General features: G+C 47.0%; 1 protein-coding gene across 1 annotated transcript in view; it reads right to left on the minus strand.

Moving 5' to 3' along the window:
• Nucleotides 1–6,123: 6,123 nt before the first annotated feature.
• CADPS (Ca++-dependent secretion activator) overlaps nt 6,124–22,954 on the minus strand; it is a gene marked incomplete at its 3' end in the record, with an annotated part of 66,148 nt that continues 49,317 nt past the window's right edge. The window contains exons 13-17 of the mRNA XM_009578214.1: nt 21,005–21,152; nt 15,439–15,513; nt 14,290–14,373; nt 9,331–9,363; nt 6,124–6,231 (exon numbers count right to left, since the gene is read on the minus strand). Of these exons, the coding sequence (XP_009576509.1) occupies nt 6,124–6,231; nt 9,331–9,363; nt 14,290–14,373; nt 15,439–15,513; nt 21,005–21,152 (448 nt within the window). The remainder of the gene's footprint in view (nt 6,232–9,330; nt 9,364–14,289; nt 14,374–15,438; nt 15,514–21,004; nt 21,153–22,954) is intronic.

The following is a 22,954-nucleotide window of genomic DNA, read 5'->3' on the forward strand; positions in this document are numbered from 1 at the left end:
TCCTAGAAGATATATGAGTAACTGCCGTCACAATTTTTCCCAGCAAAGGTCCCTGCGGTGGGACTGACTCCAGGTCCAGGTCCAAGTCCAGCCAAGGGCTGCGGCAGCCTCTGCAGCAAAAGCTGCGCCGCTCCAGCTCCTCCAAAGATGCATGGGGAGAAAAAAAGCAAGCTGCACTTCCTCGAGATCAATCTGCCTAATTGTCTTCATTTCACAACTCACCCGGGAAGGGGAGGAGAGGGGGAAAAAAAAAAAAGCAAAAAACAACGCAGAAGAAATAGCTCAGTGGAGGCCATATCAGGATGGGAGTGGGAGAGAGTTAGTGCCCTAATGAGCAGTCTAGCTGCGTAGGAGGGAAACAGGTTGTTGTCTGTCTAAGAGAAAGCGGTGAGTGCGGCTGCAAGCAGATATTAGATGGGAGCCCGGCGCACAGTCTGATATCCGTTCTTCCCCTGATCCCGCAACCCGTCCTCCTGTGAGTAATTCTAACTCACAGTGAGTAGCTCCACTGACTCACGACCAGGCTTTTGGGTTCGAGGAGGGGAAGGAGAAGGGAGGGTGAGAAGGGCTCTCTTTTGGCATTTGATTGTGCCGTGCAAGGCTTACACTCTAGCAAGAAATGCCATGATCCTGCAAGCACGCCTTGAAGGAGCTGCCAAAATTCAAGTGGGTAACCCCGTTGAAGTCAAAAGCTTCGATTTTTAAGAATAAGCTAATGCCTAAGTGTCTGCAGAGGACTTGCTGAATTAACCGATAGAGCTGTCAGTCTGTGTTTTGTAATTTTTTCTGTATACTCAGGTGTGATATCAGGCTCTAAATCAGTAGGTACTGAAACATATGCTGAGCTGCCTGTGGATCCTCCAGTAAACCAGCGAGAAGTGCTCAGTCAGGTTCCTGAAAATTTGTACAAGGATTTTGCTGAAGTCTGAGACTACACAGTGCCCGGCATCCTTATTATTCAGTATCTCCGATATTCAGAAGTCAGTTACCAGCGAGGGCTGTCCTGAGCCGTGTCCTCAGGCCCGGCACTCCTGCTGGGCTCTGGGCTGGGGAAAGGCAACAAAAATCCACCAGCTGCAACATCAGCCTTGGGGTATCGCTGGGGCTTCCTAAAAACCCAACTGAGCTGAGCCAGAGGGATGGGACCTGGCGCTAGAGCCCCAGCCGAGGGCTTGTGCCTCCCCGAGGGCGGTGGGAAGGAGACGCTGGCTCCCCTAACAGTTGAGCCATGGCTTCTCCTTCGCTGCTGGGAGAGGACCTGGAGTGACAGTCCCTCTGCACCGAGGACGGCACAGGGCAGAGCAAACCCCCGGTCTCTCCCATCGCCCGGACCCCGCCGATCCCACCCTGCCGTCAAGACAAAAAAAACCCGCCTCCGTCTTGCAGAGACGAACGGGCTCGCTTTCTCATTTCAGGAGAAAATACTCCGTCTGGTATCCCGGCTGTGACACAGACCTTCGAGGAAGCCGAACATACACAGTGACAGTGAAGTGGTAAAACTGCCTTCTGCAAAAAGCACCATGACTACTGCCACCTCAGCGGGCTGTATCGCCGCGTGATTAAGTTCTTACCAGACTTTTTGGTAAAAGCAACCTTCCTGATCTGATAACTGCCAAGGACAAGCCAAATACGCAGGGTCAATCTATGCACATTTAATCCCCAGAAGGCAGATTAAGTGTATAATTGACCCATATAATCCATGTATCATCTCCAGTGAAATGTTTTCTATGTCCGGTTTAGGCAGACATGAGGCCCATAAGAAAGCGATCAGAGACACAGTATTACCATTGCAGTGGATTTCATCAAAGTTAGAGATGGCTTTTTAATCACTGATCTCAGAGACTGCTAGATTTAAGCAGATGAACTAGCACTAAGCACATCTGGTTTAATCCTTATCTTCTACTCAGGCTGGTGTCTTCAAGAAGTACAAGGAGGGAAAAAATAAATTAATTTTTTTTTAGGTCCTTGCAATCTTAGGAGCTTCTCTTGGTGTTTTGATCTCTCATATCAAAAGCATGTTTTTGTTTTTTTTTGGTAAGATATTGAATTAATCATCAGAGAGAAAAATGCCATCTGCGCTATTTAGGGACTGCATCAGGATGCTGGAATTCGCAGGATCTTGGGGAGCTCACTCAACGTTCAGTAGCCTTTTGCGTACGTACTACTCACCTGCGGCTGGGGAGGAAATATTCTCGCTCTGTTTTACATTAGTGTTTACCAATTTATGAGGAAGAACGGCTGGCATTCTATCTACTAGTCACTCATAGACTTTCTGGATCACATATGTTCTGACGGGTTGAAACCTATACTGTGAGTATCTAAGGGTGTATGTAAAGATATACACACATACAGGCATGTATAAGTAACTTGCACCGAAGGGCACAACCCTTACAAGTGAAACTCCCACCGCCTTCAGACAAAATTATGGATGTATAAACTCTGATCCTATGAAATTCTGAGTGTCCCAAGCCAAAGGGGACCCGAATTTTGCAGCATTGGTCTGAAGACTCGAGATCACTCTGAAGGTATCTTCCCATGTTTAAGATACACCTGCCTGCCTCTGCCTCATCGTTCCTATAAACTGCCACATTCTGCATGTCAACTCTGCGCCCTTTCCAGGGAAAAAGTGATAAAATCTTACTTTCCATCAGGCACTACCAGAGTTTGTGATCCTCTGGCATTGTGTGCAAAGCATCACAGCGGTTTAAATCCCAGAGCACCCAGCCATGCACAGGAACGCAGGGAGCGGATGCTACGATGCTATTTGGAAACTCTTCTGTTACCACTGCTCTCTACCAATGGGCCTTATTACAGTGTTTTAGCTTTAAATGTTATCAAATTAGCGAGCCAGGCCAAGTAAATAAGTCATGTTACTCTGCAGTAAACAGCACTGCCAAAAAGCTAGTTAGGTTTTGATTACCAGCAGAACTCCACGATCAATCTGTTCGTTCAATGATCCCAAGAATACAGATTTTTAAAATTAAGATGACTCTATTTCGGCGGGGGAAAGAAACCCTGACTATTTCGCAGAATTAAGAGTATTAACACACAGACCACACAGAAATATTTCAATAATTGTCCGCAAACACCAGTATCTCCCCAAAAGCATAGCCCTCTTCTGCAGGTGCAAGCAGGGCACGCGATGCAGGGGAAGAGAGATGGTTTCTGAACTAAGAAATCATGGCAAATGCCAAAAAAAGACATAGTAACCCAGCTTCTGTTGGGAGATGGCCTAACGCACTCTGCAGCTTCTGCTCCTGGGAGGAAACAAAGGGGAAATGAATGGAAATGCTGGGCAGGACTGGGGGGATTAGGAACATCCCGGGAGCTAAAAACCCCACCGAAGGTGCGATAGGCAACCTTGCACTGTGCACCTCTGCTCTTGCACTGCTCACGACTGCACAGAAAGGGGATTTAGCCCTATATTGCGAGTGTCTCTAACGTGATCCCACTGAGACCAGAGGAACTGCCTGCAGGCAGATTTAAACTGTTTCCCTGCCCTTGCTGCACGTATTAACATATAACATCCTAAAACTGGACTAAGCTTTTAGCTGGGGTAAGGCAGCATTGCTGCACTAAGCCAGCGGAGGAACCGGCCTCTAAAGTGTTAATAATCTCATTGCCTGGAGAAACTCTGCAGCTAAGAGGATTGCTCCTCTGCTGTGCTGGGGGAAGCGAGAACAAAACCAGGCCCAAGTCTAATTCAGCATCGTAAATACCACTTTTGATTATTCCTCTTCCCTTTCTTATTAAAAGGGTAGCTAGCACCTAAAATGTCCTTGGAAAATATGACCATCGGTGCAGAGACCAAAGGAGCTTGAAGACCCCGCGGCCGCGCTGCTTCGCTGCGTTCGGTGAGGTGGGCAAAGGGCTGCAGGACCGTGGCTGAGATCAAGCTCAGGACAACAGTGTTAAGCATTTGCTCCCGTCCTTACCGAAATGTAGGTGAACACAGCACCCATTTAAACAGGGTCTGCGCCCGGGTGACCCCCATGTACTCATAAACCCTGCTGCTACTGACCCGTCAGCATCTCAGCACGCTGAGAACTGACCTCAGGAGCAATTCACCTCTTCAGCTGCAACCTGGCAAAGACGATACACGACCGCTCAAAACATAATTCCAATTTTTGGGTGGCTAGGGCTCGGCGCATCCCCCTCCCTTCTTGCAAACCAAGGGCCCCGCAGCTCGCCCCGCTCGCGGGCGCACACTCACGTACACCAGACACGTGCAAAGAGGCCGGTGGCATCGGGTCCCAACACCGCCCTGCCGGCGCGGGGAATGGGAATGGGAATGGGAAGAGCTCCCACACGCTGCAGCTCCCGCCTGCAGCCAGCCTGGGTCAAAACAGGTGGAGTAATGTAGAAACCCTACTCCTGATTATTTTATTCTACACAGACCAGGGAGACTTGAGGAAAGCAGGGAGGGAAAGAAAGGTTTTGCACTTTTTGCTTTCCACCAAGGCAGCTGCTCTTTTTTTTTCATGTCAACTGTTAATTTGTTTAAAATATGGCTTGGTAAAACTAAGTACGAGCGGATCAAACCGAAATCAATATTTGTGCTAATTACAGCCTTTTGAAAATTGGAAATAATGGCCCAAAGGGTACAAACATACCAACTGTGAATCATAGGGAAAGGATGAGGGAAAAGGCAGTGTGGGCATCGAAAAGAACAGTCCAGATGAGCTCTGGAAATTTAACTGCTCATGGAATAAATTTCAACACAAACGAGCAATGCACTCGCAGGCCCACTGCAGATGGAAGCGACAGTCTTTTGTTTTATGTTTTGTTTTTTTCTCCCCATGCCTGCTTGATGGGTGATTTGCGTCTGGTGCTCTGCGCTGCAAACTCTCCCCGGAGCGAGCGCGCGCGGCGCCCGGAGGAGGCACTGCTGTGCTCCGTGCATGAATGAGGCATTCTCAGTGGATATGGGTCATGCTAGTAGATGTACACAGTAAGATTATTTGACTCTAATTCATGCCACTTGATATAATGTGATAAAACATTTGACATGAGAGATAAGTTCCATTTTAATCCGATAAGGTACGGGGGAAAGAAAGAGTGGGAATTGTAAAGGAGGAAGAGGTTTCTAAGGGACAGGTAATGCGCAGAAAGAGAGGCATCGAGTGAAGGAGGAGGTTGGTTGGGAGAAAAAGCAGCTTTCCCTGCACACTGAGGAAGCAAACGAGCGAGTAAAGAAAGCGAGGAAGGTTGTTACAGTTCCAGAGCCGGGAGACTGAGAAATGGCACTGCTGAGAGATGAAAGGAAGGAAAGTAGGAACAGAAGCTGCTTCAAACAGAAATCGATATATGGACAAATACCCTAAAGGAGACTGAAACACTAATACTACAGGCTGGCCGTCAACAGAAAACCTTCGCTATAGAACAGCTACGAGGACAAAAAGGCTATAATGCAACACGAGCAACAGAAACAGAGATATCGGTTAACATGCATCCAAATCCAAAACAAATGGGCATCACAGGTCACTGTTCTCTTACAGTCCAATGAATTTTTCTTGTGCAACAGAAAAATAGCTCTGAACATCTGGGTCAGTTCCTACCATGCCATCTTCATCAAGGAGACCACGTCTCAACTTTACTTTTGGTGTCAGACACCACGAGATGGTCCTCCTGAAATACAAAAGTCCATTCCTAATCAGCTCTGTTTTGGTTAGCTTTTAAAATTAAAATTTAGTATGCTTAATTTGCTGTCAGTTTTGGAGTGCTTGTTAATGAAACGCATTGCAAAATGTGCAGAAGAGATGGTCCTTAGCAAACGCATCTGCCAAAAACCTGGCTCAAATTTTAACAGTGAGAACAATGACCAAGATGTTCTGTTACAGAGAGATTTTCCACAAGCTTAAACATAGTAAAGGGCTCTCTGAGAAGATGCTGTTCCCTTAAAATCCACGCACAGACAGACCAAGACACAGTAGACTAGAGTAGAGATTTAAAGCAGGCAGAGAGCAGATACGAGCCTTAGTCAGAAAGGAAGGAAAGATTTATTTATTTTTTAAAGCTATAACCAACAAATTTTCTCAAAATGTGACTTATCCTCCTGTCTTATTTTGTCACATTTTGGGTCTCTCCTGCTTGGTGTCCAAGGAGGAGAAGGCATTTACTTACATCAAATAACCTTTCTATATACATCTCCTCATTGACCTTATCACGTAGGACATCCTGAGAGTGGCGGACAAATGTCACATAGGCATCAGCAACATCCATCCCCGGCTTCTGCATGGGGGAGAGAAGAAGAGAGAGAGAGAGAAACATGAATAGCGGCGCAGGGGGCAGCTCCTCCGTGTAGCCTCGTCCCTGCTCTTCCTTCTCCTCCATCTCCTGCTGTCCTCCGGCAGTTCGTGCTTTCCTTACCTGACGGACACCGCGTCCCGCTGCTTTGTGCCCCGTGCCCAGCAAATACTGCGTGCAGCACAAGATCGTGCAAAGACACTTGCTCTTTCTCTTCTTTCGCCTAGAGCAAAGCCGGTCAGAGGAATAAAGCTCTTCCTCAACATACCAATGCTGGGAAGTTCTCTTGCTACCTTTGGTGCTGTTGACTTAATGTGTGAACCAGCAAGCTGGGCTGGGGGTTTGTTGTTTTCTGGTCATCTTCTCTATGCAAGCCCTCTGCTTTCTGAAGGTAGAGCTGGGCTCTTGGTTCTTCTATGGTGTGAGGACGTGTGCAGTAAGCAGCTGGTGTGGCAGGAGGCATGGCAAAATCACCTTTCTTTTTCTGTTTAGACCCCTGACTTTAGCTCACATTTAGTGCTGCTCTTAAGAATAAATTGGGTAAATGGTAAGTCAGGGAATGTATGTCTACATGAATGTTTAAGCCACTGCTAAACTGGAGGAAGCCTCCCCATGCTGTCACATCTCTATGGCTCTCTGCAGAATTTAACTGATTTTGAACAGCAACCTACAAGCGTGCAAGATTTTGGGATAACAGCGTTTCTTTAAAGAAAATGGGAACTGAGGCAGGTGGAAAGGAAAATACTTTAAAAAAAAAAAACCTGTTTGAGTTCACATTGCTTGATATATTGGAATCAAACTTACCTCAAAGGAAACCCATTAAAATACTGTAACGTGAGTCATTACAAGAGCTGCCACAAAATCTTAAATTTCCATGGCACATTGTAAGTTTGTTAATAACTAGTGTCATTAGTTTCCATTACTGTGATTTACCTCAGATCACAGAGTATCATTTCTCTGCAAGATACGATTGTCAGCCGCTGTAAATTGAAGTTAGTTAACACATCTGTGTAATTTCCAGGGTGAAAATGAGGACAGTTTGGAAAGCAGTAGGAAGGGAGTTTTTTAATACAAAGCAAACAATTATCAAGCAAAGGGCCAGTGCTTGGCCCTTGGGAAGCCAGTAACATTTCTTAACACCTACTGCAACAATGACAAGGTATTAATTTGAAAAACAATGAGGACAACACAAATGTGGCAGTAGTCAAGTGTTACACTTTCAAGCAATTTTCAGCACGCCGATCGTGCCCATTTCAAGGTGGCATTAAATGGATTGGTTTGTACCCAGACAATTGCAACGGCGTCTGCGGAATTAGATTTAACCAATGGTTTTCTGTTCAACACCAGGATTTCCCTTCTGTCCTCTAAAAGAGGAGCCTCTAACCAAACAGGTTTTTCTTTCTCCTTCCCCCGGGAAGGCAGGGGCTCATGGACCACGGGGCATCCTCCCACAAAGGTCTGGGAGCTGTGTGGGGCTGGTGGTTGATTTCACCAAAAATTTTGGGGCTGTCAAGGAAGCCGTTGTAATGTGGCTTCATTTCCAGGGGGAGGTGGGGAAACAACCAAAAAATAATCCAGATGAATGATTTCTGCTCTATTTTATGCAAGAACCAGAGCGTCCGACCGGCTCCGAGGATGGTAGCAGACCCTGCTCCTCCCGCGTGGCCGCAATGCTGAGGACCTCCCAAGGGTCTCCCAGGTACAATGAGAAAATGCTTTTGGAAAAGCTTAGAAGGGTTATATAGCATTTTACTGAGGTTGCTTCCCTAGAGATGCTTTACTTTCCAGGAACATAGAGGCCTCAGAGAAGGCCATGCTTTGCCCTAAAAGTTACTTAAAATAATTGTTCTGTGCTCAAATTCCTGATGACTAAATATTTAAGATGCACTTGAACAACTAGGAGTTTCAGCTGAAGGATCTCCACATTTTCTAGGGCTAGAAATGAATTCTGAGTCTCTCTAATGCCCTCAATACCTTGTTTCTATTACTCCAAGACAACAGGATGCCGATCTCTGCATTGGGTATTTTAAACCAAGGAAGATCTCTTACTGTTCAAGAGTTCGTCTTCCTTGTGCTGGGCTAAAGATACGGCAATTTGGTAGGAAAGGTTTCTTTTGGGCTAAAGGGATGGAAACACTGAATGCAGATGATGTGGTCCAAGACGTCTGATAAATTCATCATGTTGTTGTGTGAGAGCATGCAGAGCAATTGCATCCGCATTAAATGTACATGTATACATTATACACACAGGTCATCAAACTCAGCTGAGTTATTCTTGATTTACACTGCCCAGTTTAACTGGATGCAGGAACTGGTGTGGTATATTAAGATCTACTCTTTTTTCATTTCTAATTGCTTAGGATTTTTCTGCCTGTAAATGTTACAGTAACCCCTTATTCCAGCCAACATTCATATATTACACTTCAACTCAATTTAAATGTAAATTTCTGGCAAGTTAAGTGCTCTGTCTAAGAATGTTAAGGGCTCTTTTCCTTATGAATCAAGGTCTAATTAGAGGAGACGATGTACAGTTTTCCTATACCAATTACAGAAAAATGGAAAAAATTATTTTCATTAACAATTTCCCAAACACATGTTGCTAGCTCATCACCATTTCCCCAAAGTAATAAAAAAGTCATTTTCCGAAAGAGTAAAATAAACCAACAATTAGAAGAACAAAAATAAAATAGATTAGCCAATGTGTTAGATGTGTGTTGGCTCAGTTCTAACATGTCTGGACCTTTTTGTTTGGAAATTATACTGTATTTGTACAAGTCCAAGTGAAGAATTAACAGAATGCACTGCTCCCATTTTTTTAAAAATGTGATTCAAGCCAATTGCATAAATATGGTACCTTTTTGACACCATCTGCAAATTATTGCCTAAACAGCCTCGTAGGTCTCCATGAGGGGGTAACTGCTCATTATTAACGTCATGGAGATATTCTTTCCGGTTCAAATGTTAGAAGTGTGAAGGCCCATGGTTCAATCTTGGCTGTTAATGCATAACGTGGGTTGCTACACATGCCATAAACCAAAGCACGATGCAAATTACTATGACAGAAGTTGTTTAAATTGTGCTTACGGGTACATCCACGTATTTGGAAGCAGCCTTCACCTGTAAAAGGAACAAGAAGAGAGTTTACACCATCAGTACGTTTTCAGGTCTTTCCTTTTTCTTTAAACACCTGTAAGAGCTTCTCCAGCCAAAACTTGGGACAACATAATGCTGAGTGGGGGAAAAAGGGTGAGAAAAACCACGTTTCCCATCTAAAAGAATAGGCAACGGCTGTATTTTTGTTGTTGTTGTTTTGGAGAGGTAACTTTACTGCTGCTAAAGCTCTAATAGCAACAGATGATAGTGTGGGAGTTGTGCTTCTCCCTCTTCTACTTCAGCGAGCGGGGGAAGACGGGGTTCGTAGGTAGACATCGTTATTTTCTTTGGAGGCCTCGTTCTCCGCCCGATGCCACGTGTCTCCAAAGGCAGCGCATGTCTCTCCCGTCGGGACCCGCATCCCAGGGACCGTGGGAGCCCCCGGCAGCATGGGCACACCAGCACGGCGGGGCTGGCAGGCACCTGCACCAGGGTGGCCACCACAAAGTGCCCAGAGGACCTTAATTTTGCCCCCCGCCCACAGTCAAGCACGCAGCGTGCTTCCCCCGGCTTTGCAGGCTGCAGCCTGGGATGTTATTTTTCCCTTTTTTTGCTGGCCCTGACACTGGCAGGAGCTCGCAGACCGTGTTGGGGCAGCGTGCTCACCCCATGCCACAGAGAAGTGCCCCGAAGATGTTCTGCTTCCGAGACTGTGAACAGCTACATTAGAGTTTCCTATGATTTTTCCCCCCTTTTAAAAGATATTATTTAAGGGAGGGTATCAGACAGCAGACGCTGCACTCTGCGGTGTCCTCACAAGCCGGTGGGGGCTGCAAGACCCCAAATTTACTTTGTCTCCGGTTTGCCACGCAGCAGGGTGCACATCGCCTGGCACGGGAAGCGGGGTGGTCCCCAATGTCAGGGCCAACTTTTCCAACTGAGCAGTGCCCAGCTGGCCAGAGAGACCTTTTTCCCACTGTAGCATAAGGCACCGTGTCTAGAAAGAGTACGGCTGGGATTTTCCACAACGCTTCTGCTTTTAATTAGGGTAAGCGTTGCCGGCCATCTTTGTTTGGGTGTAAAAGCTCACCTGCTTTTAAATATTTCTAAAGCTACCATTAAAACAGCCTAAATATAACACGCACACAGTTGCATCTTGGGATGAATAAATTATGTGTCCCGAATGAGAGAATGAATGTATGTGTGAGACAGAATGTGAGAGTGGGTGGAAGCACTCATATGGTGTGTGTGGGGGGTGCATAATTAAGCACAATGAGGCGATACAAAAGACCAGACTGGTGGTAATTGCCGAGGTGAACGCTGCAAGTATTGGCAGCGCCCGGGCTGCCGAGCCGGGGGGCAAGAAGAGAGAGAAGGGCAGGAGGAGGGTGCTGAGCGCCTGCCGCCCCGATGCGACCCAGGGTCTGGCTCTCCGAGGGGATGGAGGGGGACGGGGCACGTCCCAGCAGATGAGTTTACAAAGGAGGTAGCAAAATCAGCGCCAAGCCCTCGCCTCCCAGCGAAGAGCAAACGCTCGTCTCTCCTCCAGGTATCCCCGTTCCCAGCTGGCTGTCTGGACACCTCGCTCTTTCACTGCATTTATCCTCACAACTTTCTTGGGAGGTAGCGAAGCGCTATCCCTTGCTCCTGCCGAACGGGAGCGGAGGAGCCCTTGGCTCCATGCGTGAAGGCAGCTGGAGCCCGGCCAACGGCTGCAGCTCCAGAGGAGCAGGCAGTCACGGCACACCCACGCCGGCGTGGAGCCGGCAGGGCTACCCGAGCTAGCTCCAAACGAGCTCTTTTTCTGAGCAGCAAAGCTAAACAACCAGGGGGAAAGCTCGGAAACTGATGCGGCTCAACGCCCGCAGAATTGAAGACGGGTCCACGCTCAGGGCTGCACCATGCCATGCACCTGTATCTTCCAATATCACACACAGGGCACGAAGTAATGCAGTGGCACCGCAGGAAACCTGCAACTTGAGCGTGGATTTAGCACTCTTAGGTCCAGCTTAGCGCCACTGTCTCAAGCTGCCTTCTTCCCCAAAGCCAAGAGGCGACAAGAATAACTCAGTCGCCTTCCTGCGATCTCCCCCCTCCACCCACAAAAAAACTGAGCTGCTTCTCCTGCCCACTCCCCTTTAATCAGAATAATTACTTGTTTTTCTTTGAACTCAGATTTGGCTACATTTAGTGAAATTTCCAAACTGCCGGATGTTGTGTGATTTTTGCTAGGCTGCCGTTTTTCACAAAGTATGTGACTTTGCCATGCAACGTCTCAGTTTACCATACAAATTTTGTGCAGAACAAAAATAAGATCTTTTACTTCTGTCTCCCTCGGGTAATACGCAGGCTTTAGTTTTAATTACCGTAGGTGTAATTCTCTGCCTACAGAGGCCATCCAGATTAAAGGGAATTTTAGCAGCTGTCATTCCTGTGACTCAGTGGATCTGCACATGCAGACGCCCAGCCAGGGCCTGGGCTGCTGCCGCCGAGATGCACTTAAATGTAGCAACAAACAGAAAAAAAAAAAGGCTGGCCAAATTTAGAAGTGTATTTTCCTCCCAAAGTGCTCTGCAAGAAGAAGTGGCTAGTGAGAATTTATTAGGACAACAGATGCATTAATTTTATCTCGAATTTCGAGGCAAGAATTGGAAATGAGGATATCCTACTAGGTGATAAAACTGTCTGTCACAAGACCCCCGATTACATGTCACTTGCAGAGCGCCTGGAAAACACGCGATGAAAGAAGTCGGTGGAAGGGGGTGGGAGACTAATGCTTTCGAGAGCTCAGCGGCTTGGACCACCACACTTTGTTGTATTTGTTCAGACAGGGAAAACGTGGGAGGTGGTGCAAGCATGCTGTAACAAGAGAGAGTTTCTCTATTTATCATTCCAAAGCCTAAACACAGCAAATCCCATTACTACTGCAGGGAAGGGAGACTTTCTAAGCCCACTGCCAAAGGGGTCGGGGCTGTTCCTCAGCCTTCTCTGCGGCTGGTGCTGCCCAGCGGCTCCCAGTAAGCGAGCGGGCCAAAGCGAGAAGCATCCCTTGCCCACAAAGGAGCAATCCTGCTCCTCCGCAGTGCGCTCAGTCTCCTTGCCGGGGGCAAGGGCTCAGCACCTCCCTGGGGACGTGCACACAGCAGGCACAGTAACTATTTGGATGTATACCCCTTCCTGGCTGGAAACTCAGGAAACTGAAGCTGTGGAGCTGGGCTCAAAGGCTGTGGGGCCGTCGGAGCAGGACAGACCGTTTTGCTGCTGCTGGGGCAGTTAATTGTCAGTAAGTGTCGGAGGAGCGGCAGAGTGGGGTTGCTTGACCCCCATGCACCTACGTGCTGCCTCCTCACGGGCGCCGAGAGCCCGAGCACGGCTGGGGGGTTCGCTCAGCCATCGAAGGGAGCCCCACTCGGCAGCGTAAACAGTAGGACGTGGTGGGAGCAGCGCAGCATCAACCGAGGAACAGCTTGGATTCACGGGGAAGGAAGGGCTGCACATTACACCGTCTACCCGGGCTGATGCTGGTACTTCCGATGCCTGAAAAGCTGCCGCCTCCACATCCTCTGCTGCTGGCACGCGAGCATCTCCTAACCCTCAGCAGCACTGGAATGAAGGAAGGTATCCACGCCACGCCATCCCCCACGTCCCGCCGAGCAGCCCGGGGCTGTAACCATGCAGGGGTTATCCTGGGAGATGAGCTGCACTGCAGGGCAGTGAGTGGGACACCCTCCCTTCTCCGAAAAACAAAGTGCCTCCAGCACACCTGAAAAGCTGTGACGCTTAGTTTAAACCCCAGGGCAATTTAGGTAAGCTGCCAGACTCTGTGTGCACACAGCTGTCTGTGAGCTGAGTTTCTTGCCTCAGTTGGTGAGCTTTCCTACATCCATTCCTACCATCCCCGTATCCAAACAGATCCTACAAAACTTCCTCAAACTCAGCAAAAAGGGCCCAAGAGTAGCAAACAACAGACAATTACGAGCAGCTAAGACAACTCCTGAAAGAGATTTTGGAAAGCCTTCCCAGTTTGCAGAGCAGTGCCTTCTACCTCCTGCCCAGTCTCCGTGAACAAGCGAGCGCAGGAGAGGCTGCGCATGCGGGCAGCGGGGCCGGTGGGTGAAAATGTTAATGCAACTTTCCAAGCAAGCCCAGACGCATGCATTTGGGTACACACCTGTCTGTGAGCTGAGCTAAGAGAAACCACGCTTGCAAACAGATGCTCTTGTAAACTTTCTGGCATGCATTTTCAGAAGACCTTTGGAAATCAGCTGCTATGTGTTTGTCCTAAGAAGCTGTCACAACACTTTTCTGGAATACAGCTCAGATTGCTAAACCCTTGTGGATTCTGAGGCCAATTTTGCACAGATATCGTTCTTGTCCTGTACCTTTCTAGGAAATACGTAATGTGAGCTGTGGACTGGTTCTGCAATGTTAGGGAGAAATGTGCCATGAGAGGCACCTTGTGCTGCATAACCCATGGTATTTCCCTTTACCTTGTTCTCTTTTAGAAACACAAAGGCACTCCCTAGATCTCCCTTGTTTTGTTTTTTACTACTTAAGATGGTCACTGTTATGGCCAGAAGAATGAAAGGAACACACCCGTCATGCAAGGTGGCGAAAAAGCAATTTCTTTAGTTAGGGAAATTGCATGTACAGTGCAATGATTTTTTTGAGCTTGATATGCAACCTCAACAGAATAAACTCCACCAACCTGAATGATGACTGGAGATGGCTTTACTCTGTGCTACAATACGATGGCGTATGCATCTTGGGTGTTTAAGTACTGTGTACCTGCATGCAGGTTGTTTGTCTATTCATGTGGGGGTTACAGTGTTCAAACAACACAGAATGGCAGAATTATTACGTAGCTGATCTAGTCCTGGAAGAGCAGGAGTTTACAACTCAGGAAAAAAAAAAAAGAAAAGAAGAAAGGAAAAGACTGTCTGTACTTACAGTAAATGACAGGAAAGAAGAAAACAAAGTTCCTTCATCGTATCTAGACAGTTTGGCCAAGACTCCTTCCAAAATGGTGACAAACTACGAAGACAAAAAATACTGCAATTATTTTTAATAATTGAACAAGGGTGTAAAAATCAGCATCAGCTTCAAAGAAGCCAGTGGAGCTCTCAGCATTGCCAAAGGAACGGACAACCTGTCCCCGAGCACAGCGGGCTGGGGAGAGGGGAGAAAGGAGCATTGCCTCTCGGGTGCTACGTGGTCCACCTCTCGCTGGACCCTCGGTGTCATGGGTGACGCTGGGGAGAGGAGGTGGGTGCAGCGCGCGGGGAAGCCAGCACAGCCTCTCCGGATGGGGAAGCCGGTGGTTTTTGCTCCCAGTATGCAGTGTCAAGCATGCAGCTAGCTGGGTATTCTTGCAGAAGAATCTAACTGGCATATGTTGGCAGATTATGTTTAAAGGTCTCCACTGTATAATAGGGATGACTTGTTCTCAGAAAGTTTGAAACTAGAGGAAAACACACCCCACCATCTTTCTCCCTATGTACCAATTCCCCTCTGTGTTAGTGCAGCACACCAGACCTATACAACAACCCAAGGGAAATGCTGGCAGCTGAGCTAGAGGAGCCGACTCTGATGAAAAACAATTTCCAAACAATTAAACCTGACATTTTGGAATGTATTTCCCACTACTGTCACCTCTAAATTAATTTCTTAGAAGAGCATATGGCGATCTTGCACAAGACGAGTTATTTTGTCCGCACAACCTTATGCGGTAGGCGCAGTGACCACCTCTGCGTGCCACCCCAACATCTACGCAGCAGCATTTAGCAGTGCCACCCCCTGACTGCAGCCACCCTCAGTGCCATGGGGTGATGCTGACCACGGGGTGTTACCCCATTAACGTAACACCCAGTCCTTAAAACCACTTCTGGCCCAGTATGGCAATCCTGCTAGCAGCATATTACATCTCACGCAGTTCCTAATCATCAAAGAGTCACCATGAAAGGACTGGGAGATGTATGATCTTGCCTGTGAGAAACAAGAAGCCAATTCAACATCTTAATGTGTCACATTTTAATGGAAACACACATATTAAAAACGCAATGTTAACAGTGAATCACTTCACCTGAAGCCAAAGGTTACCTTTGCCACTAGGAGTGTTATCATTTCTTTGACGGTTTCCTCAATTAGTTCATCTATTTTTGAATGGTACTGGTGCTAAAGAAAAATAAAAGGAGAGGGGGAGGAAAATATTAGCATTGATCACAGGCAAGAGCTCTATGGTTGTCAGCCTCTTCCCTTGGTAAACCACAATATGCAGTAGTATTAAACCAAAGAATTATGGAGCTTATTACCCTGTGCTCCACTATAGTGGCCAGCGATTACTTACACTTACAGGAGAGACCTTGAATTCAGGAGAATCTTATATCAGTTTGTGAAGCATGGGCAAACCCTGCCCTCTTCTGTGTGCCCGCAGCTCCGGGAGCCACACGCTCCCCTCGGAGGGGAGGCTTTGCCATGCCCGAGAGCACCAGCACGCAGTGCTCCTCGAGACCCTGAAGTCCTCCTGCTTCAGTTCTGCGGGCGTTATCCCGTTCATTTTTCACACGGATCACACCTGACAATGAGATACGCCTGCTGCTGGAGGGAAGCGGGCAGCCCTTGCCGAGGGCACCGCAAACCACACAGCCCTCGGAAGGGGAGTGGGGAGGATTTGCTGCACCCGGGGCGTCTGCAGCGGGGTGAACCACCGGAGCTGATGCTGTGCACTTCCCACCTACTGCAGCAAAGCACGTGAACGCATGTTACACACTGGCTTCAGCAGGCACATGGTTCAAACGCTTTGCTCAGTGATTAATAAGAGATTTAAAAACCCCCAACAAACCAAGATGAGCCTTTTTGTCCCATGCAAAAGCCGGCAGGCAGTGCAGCCCTGAGCCCTGGCTGTTAGCAGATCCCACGGCACGGCTCGGAACCGGCTGACCAACGCCAGTGCCTGCAGCATCAGCGTTTCTGAGTCTTCAACCCAATTTCTGCACATGCCAAACCTTGCTTTGCTTGGGAGCTCTGATGCAATCAGCTGCAATATGGCTAGAATAGGTACTAAAATACAGTCTTCTACTAATTTAGAAAAGACCTGTTTCCAATACAAGATTTAATTAGTGAAAACATACAGTATATTCTTATTTTCAATGGACTGAGAAAATACTGATTATGACTGCTTTCCAACACAAAACATTTGATTTTTCAGTCAAACATTTCAAGCACTGGTGCTAGTCACTATATTCATTACCACTTGGCATTAATATTGTTTTAAAATGTTAACATCAAATCACATTGAAAGAGACAAATCTGCTTTAAATACTAATCAGACTTTGGGAAGGAAGACTGCGAGGGCTTTACAAATGCTAGATGCTGGTCTCAGTGTCTGATCGGTAGTCTCTGAACTGCTCTACAGTCTGGGGATTTTTTTCTATGACAGTAACATATTAATACAGGAATTTGGAAAAAAGAAAATAAAAGTAGGACACACTTACCCACTCTTTAGCAAACTTTTCAGATGATTGGGGACAGAAATAAAGAGGAAAGTGCAAAAGACAGGAAAAAGAACATATGAAGATAAACAAATAAACCAAAATCTTTAAAAAAAGGGACATATGAGAACAGCAGCATCATGCACAGAAACAATAAGCAATGGAAAATGAAACATGATCAAAACCTCCTTTCACTGAAATATCAGAGATCGCTACCTGTGGTATTTGCAGGCAGTGAAACAGGGGGAAGGGATGGGATTGTACCTAACTGCTGACAGTCTCTTATGGCTTTATTTCGCTCCGAAGAGGAAGGCGACCGGCTGTCGACAGGCAGGGTTCAGCATGGGGGCAGCTGCACCCCCTTCACCAGGATGTACCCAAAGGGCGAGCCCTGCTGCAGGGCAGGGCGGGGCAGGGCGGGGCAGGGCGGGGCAGGGGCGCACGGTGCAGCACACCGTGGCCGAAGACCTGGCTGGGGCCACTGAGAGCCTCACCCACGCGGGAGGACAGGCTGGCACCCCCACGTCACAGGCTGCGATCTGCTGGGCCCACTCAGAGGAAAAAACACCCACCTACAAGCAAGTGATATTTGCACTTGCAGTTCCCATTTCCACGTCCCGCTTTGGGGGACAAGACATACACGAGTCCCTTATAGGGATCATAATTATGATTAATCTGTTTAACGCAGAGTTAGCCCTTACCAGCTCCCAGGATTGACCTGGCTGTTCCCAGCGCAGCTGGAGATGCAGCTGCGGGGTGACGGGGACCTGTAACAGCCGGGTACGGGTGGGAGCTGCTGACGTCCTTGGCATGCACAGCCAGGACCTCCTAAGGGAGGTGAAGAAGGGATTGTGCGTATATTGGGGGTGTCTTCCCCATGATGTTTTCCTGCTGCTGCTGCATTTTCTGTGTGCGTGGAAGATCTCGCAACCAGGGATTTAGCTAACTGCTTTCATTGGGTAAATCATGAGTTTCAACTCAAAAACGGCTAGCTACCTGCAAAACAGTACACTGTGAAATGCACTGACCAACACATTTTCAATTAAAAGCTTGTTTAAAAAGCAAGTAATGGAATAAAACCGCAGCTCTGAGAGCAGGAGAGGACCCTGTGCACGCACCAAGGTGGTGTTGGTAAGTCTCTGACCGCTTGTTCCCATTGCGGCCGCAGTCCCTGGGGCAGACTCAGACCTGGTGCCAGCCACTGTGCAGAATAGGGCCCGTGAGGCTGCGGGTCCTGCCCCAGGCAGCCGCAGCGATGCGCACCCAGCGCTGCAGCCCCAGCTCCACCTTGGGAAGACGAGCCCCGGCCAGGACGGGGCCGGAGAAGGCAGCGGTTTGGAAAACGACTGCCTGGTGCTGCTTTCACAGATGCCTGGCTCGTAAACCAGCATTTCCAACAGCTCCTTCTACATTTCTTATGAAAACTCCCAAGGTTAAAAATCGCATAACTGGTTTGCTTTACCCAGCGTAGCCCCCGCTTCCAATCGAGTTCATCGCAGCTTTCTATTAGCTCAATTATTACAATCCATAATCAGTGCACTACAATGATTCAACTTGACTTTATGTGATGAGTATCTTGCCTTGTCATGTAACAGATTGTGTGTACGTTGTATTTCTCTAAGGACCATCTGACCTTCGATATTAAATAGAAACATACTAGACCAACTGAGAAACATTTAATACATACATTTATCCCCTTAGATGTATTAAAAATTCAGAGGAAAAATAAATATTTAAGATGGTAAAGTATGTTTACCAAATGTTTTAACAGCTGCCTTTAGAGACAAGGAAATGGAAATGAAATGATGGGTGTTTGTTTCACAGGGTAATGCTCGCAAAATGCATTCAAGTATCTGTTAAAGTGAGTGTAACTGAAGGTAGTCTTAAAGGGAAGGCCATTGGGGTGGGAGGGAAACCGCAGGAGCGAGGTCAAATAACATGTCGAGAGACTCTCTGCTCACGTACAGCTTGGACCGTCAGAAAAATCAGTGGCTTGTTTCTAATCAAAATGTCTTCTCCAGCTAGGTCTGGGCAAACGCCCGTGCCCGAGCACCGCGGTGGGCAATTTGAGCCCTTTTTGCTGCTTTTGAACTGTCTGCAAAGGGACCACGTATTTTAGGAGCCAGGCGGCGGCTGTGGCACTGAGGGAGGGTCCCGTCAGCGAGGAGCGTCTGTCCCTCCCTCCCCGGCGGGGCTGCAGGCGGCCACGCACCGGGGACGGGGGGACAGAGGGACTCGACGATGCGCAGACCCAGCTCCCCGAATTAGGAAGAGACAGGCTCGAAACCCAGTTTCTCATCCCTCTGCTGTCTATCTGACTGCCTCATCATTTCCACCGCGGACTGGAAGCGGTGGGGTGGCATTTTGTCCTCCCCTCATGGGCTGTAACGACAAATCTATATCTTAACTTTTACCCCCCCCCAGCATGACCATCTCAGCACACAGCTTTAGACGGCCTCAAGAAGAGGAGATGGAGGTAGCTGAAATATGGAGTGGCATGAACGGAGGGGGAGGTAGGAACACTCATTAAAAGAAAGAAAAGAAAAAGGGAGGGTGTATAAAATTCTACAGCCCTAAACGGTAACTTATGCACCGATAATTTACATCTGCTTTACAGGTCTATTAGTTCAGCTATCTGTTAAAAACCTCATGCCCCAGCAAGTGCTGCTTGCCACAGGAGTTAGGCTGGCTCCGAGCTGCCGTACCAAACACCTTCTTGAAGCGGCACAGGCAGATTTGCAGAGCTGATCCCCGCTGCAGCTGAGAACACCAGAGAAACAACCGCGCTGCCGCCCGCTCCCCTCTCACTTGCAATTTGACTCAGGCTGAATGTGCAATGTGACTGATGCTGAAAATTTGGAGGAAACTGTGGCAAGCACAGAGCATCACAGGTTAGCATGGAAAGATGCAGCGAGTGCCCGGTCACGCTATATCCAGACGCAGCTGATATTATCAGTCTTGTGCCATCTGAATACTTAACCCGACAATTCTATGAATGCAACGAGCTTGCTCTGTCATGATATCGGAGTCTGCTTGATCTCCAAAATGTCCCTGTCCCCAGGGATTGTGCTAGTGTAATGCACAAGGGCTTGATCCTGAATTGCAGTGGGGAGCATCGCCACCATGGCCCTTCCTGGCTGACGGGGCACTGCCAGGGCAGATGTTGCAGCAGCTGCGGGCTGAGGGATTTGGGGAGATAAATGGGGATGAATATGAACAGCTGGGTCTGATCCAAACACCACTGACATCAGGGCAAGGATCCCTGCTGCACCCAGTGGCCTTCGGAGCAAGTCCTCCCAGAGGAACAGGGTGAAGTAAACAACTGAAAAAAAAAGAAAAAAACAACTAGCAATGATTCACTGCAAAATCTGACCATGGAAAGTTGTAGTGAAAGGTCTTATCTAGGAAATGCTGACAAGCAGCAGGATAGGACAGCCAAATGGTATTTGTGAATTTATTCCAGACTGGTATAGGAATATTTAATTTAGCTTGAAGCCACTGTAGCAAAATGATCATTATGATGCATTTAATCTAGTCCAATTTACCATGTCTTTCTAATTCATAGATCAATTCACAGAAAGTTCAACCTGCAACTATGGCTTGGAAGAAAAAATAGAGCAGCAATTAATTAAAACAGGTTTGTTGTTTGGCAACTTGAGTCATTAAGAACCTGGAAATCCAGGATCATCAAACTCGCTGATTATAGCCAGTACTCAATGAAGTCACAGCAGCCGGAATTTCAATCTACTTTTGGAAGGTATCTATTTTGGTGTTTTGGTTTTTGTTTTTTTCTTCCTTACAAGCATCACAGCAACAACCCGACACTTCCATTTTCCTTATGTTTGTCTACAGGAAATAGTCATACCTAGAAAGTGTGTTGCCGACACCTGGCTCCAAGGTGCAGTTAATGACTCAATATATATGGTCATCATGCATCAAGTAACCTTATGCACACCACAGAGCTTGCAAAAAGTCACTCCTAAGTGACGGGGATACCGAATGTTTATATTCATTAGATTTATTTGAGAGCAACCCCCTGCATATTCATCTACACACTCTATGTGGAAGGCTAAATCCACAACTGATATAACGCCTCTGAAACTAGCACAACAGGAGATAGGAAATTTCATGACATTGCCTTTAAAAGCTGTGAAGGGAAGAACCTGCATTTTTACCTCTTGGCCCATTTCCATACTGCAAAGCTTTGTTGACTGAGCTTTGGCATCCACCATGACATTAAACATGGTGCATATTGATTGAGGGACTCGGAAATCTGTTGATCGGCTGGTTTTCTGCAGCTTTACTTCAAATGCAATCCTGGTTCTGTTAAGGAAAAGAGAAGGAGACATTTCAGTTGCTTTTTAACATACTGAAGTTAATAATAATGTGAAACAATACTGAGAAGAGTTCAACAAACTGGAAAGCTGAATGCTGCTGGGAGTGTTACAAATGTGCTTTCACTGAAAACGATTTTCCAGTTCAAAAAGAAACCCACTTTCCAGAATACACATTATTTATAAAGTGTGCAACGGTTTCAGGGAAACTATGACTTTCTCGTGCTTGATAAACAGTGTGATGATGTTACAAACAGCAGTGTCAATGTACACCTATAATTTGGTTGCATTAGCTGATTTATAACCACAGACAAATAGCAAGCCTGACGCATTAAAGGAAGCTCCTATTGCTCCATGATATCAACTACAAATAACAGAAGCTCTTTCATCGCTTGACTGAAAGGACATTGCCAGATCATTGCATGCAGTCTAAATGATTTTATTTGCTTGCTGAAAGTTCCTAATTGTCTCATAAGTTCATAGAAGTAGCTTCCCCGAAGCATACATACTCACCAGAATACATCTGCAAAATGTGCGTGGGCACAGTGCACGTGTTACACCAAAACTTTGTTGGGCCAAAGACTACAGGATTTGATCCCGTGTCGTATTTTAAAACATGAAGGCATCTGTGACTCTAACATGGGGAATACTCTGCAGTACGGTGGGCATTGCCTTGCCTTTCTTTGGAGCCCCTCTGCAGATTCCTGAGGTACTTCACTAATCTAACCTAACACAGAACAATTATCACATCAGACAGAATCTGCCAACAAATTAACATAGGAGCTTCAATTTAGAAATAACAAATAATATCAGCTGCAGCTCAGGAATAACTCTGATCTTGAAAGATCCCCCAAGGGTTATGCAAATGAAAACTCATTTACAAATGTGAAACTCCTGTTCTTGGGATGAGATCTGAGCTGGTACATAGGTCCTCCCGCCCGGATTTATTAGCGAAACAGGCCTTCCTTGCAAGGGCTGCTTTCCTGACAGCACCGAAATACAACCAAGTGCGGAAGGCGGGGTGGCTCCTCCATGGTATTCAACAGTTCAGAGACAGACGCGAAGAAAAATGTTGTGTCAAACTGAAATTGCTAAAGAAACCTTAGCCAGGCCCTGTTTGCAGGTGATATAAATAGGGAAGGCAGCATATTGGTTTACATCAGCAGTGGCATTTGAACTGATTTAATTACCAGTGCCAGATTTAGCCTGGACTCGGGGACTAGAATCTTGATAATTACTGAAAGGACCCAAAGTGACTGGGATTTTCCATCTCCTCGCAGAGACGAGCATGTTCCTACTTACTTATGCTCAGAACCATTATATATAGTCATACCATTACAAGTTGGGCCAGGTTTTTACAGAGGGGCAACATATTTGTAGAAAGGTTGAAGCAGTTGGGAAAAAAACCCCGGCTTTCAGGCACACAAGCCCTTCTTCAGATGTACCTGGAAACTTGCTTATTTTTCTCAGCTGAGCTAACCTGGTCTGATTTCTACAGATCATCGCAGCTATAACTGCACTGCAGGTGTAGCAAAGGTGCCTTGGTTCCAATTTAATAAAAAAAAAAAAAAAAAAAGAGAAAATAAGTGTTTTGCTGGTGGTGCTGGGGGCAGAGCAGAGAGCAGAGCTCCGGCACTGGCTTTGCTCCTAAAGGATGGTCTGACAACTGGAGGACAACTGAAGCTCAGCATTCGTGCCAGCCAAAGGACCAAAGACGAGCTGCTGCAATAAAAGGGGACTTGCTCAATGCCAAAGACATATCAACCATCTCATCGCACTTCAAATGTACTG

Source organism: Fulmarus glacialis, unplaced genomic scaffold, assembly GCF_000690835.1.
Source record: "Fulmarus glacialis isolate BGI_N327 unplaced genomic scaffold, ASM69083v1 scaffold6575, whole genome shotgun sequence".
NCBI classification, from domain to species: Eukaryota; Metazoa; Chordata; class Aves; order Procellariiformes; family Procellariidae; genus Fulmarus; species Fulmarus glacialis.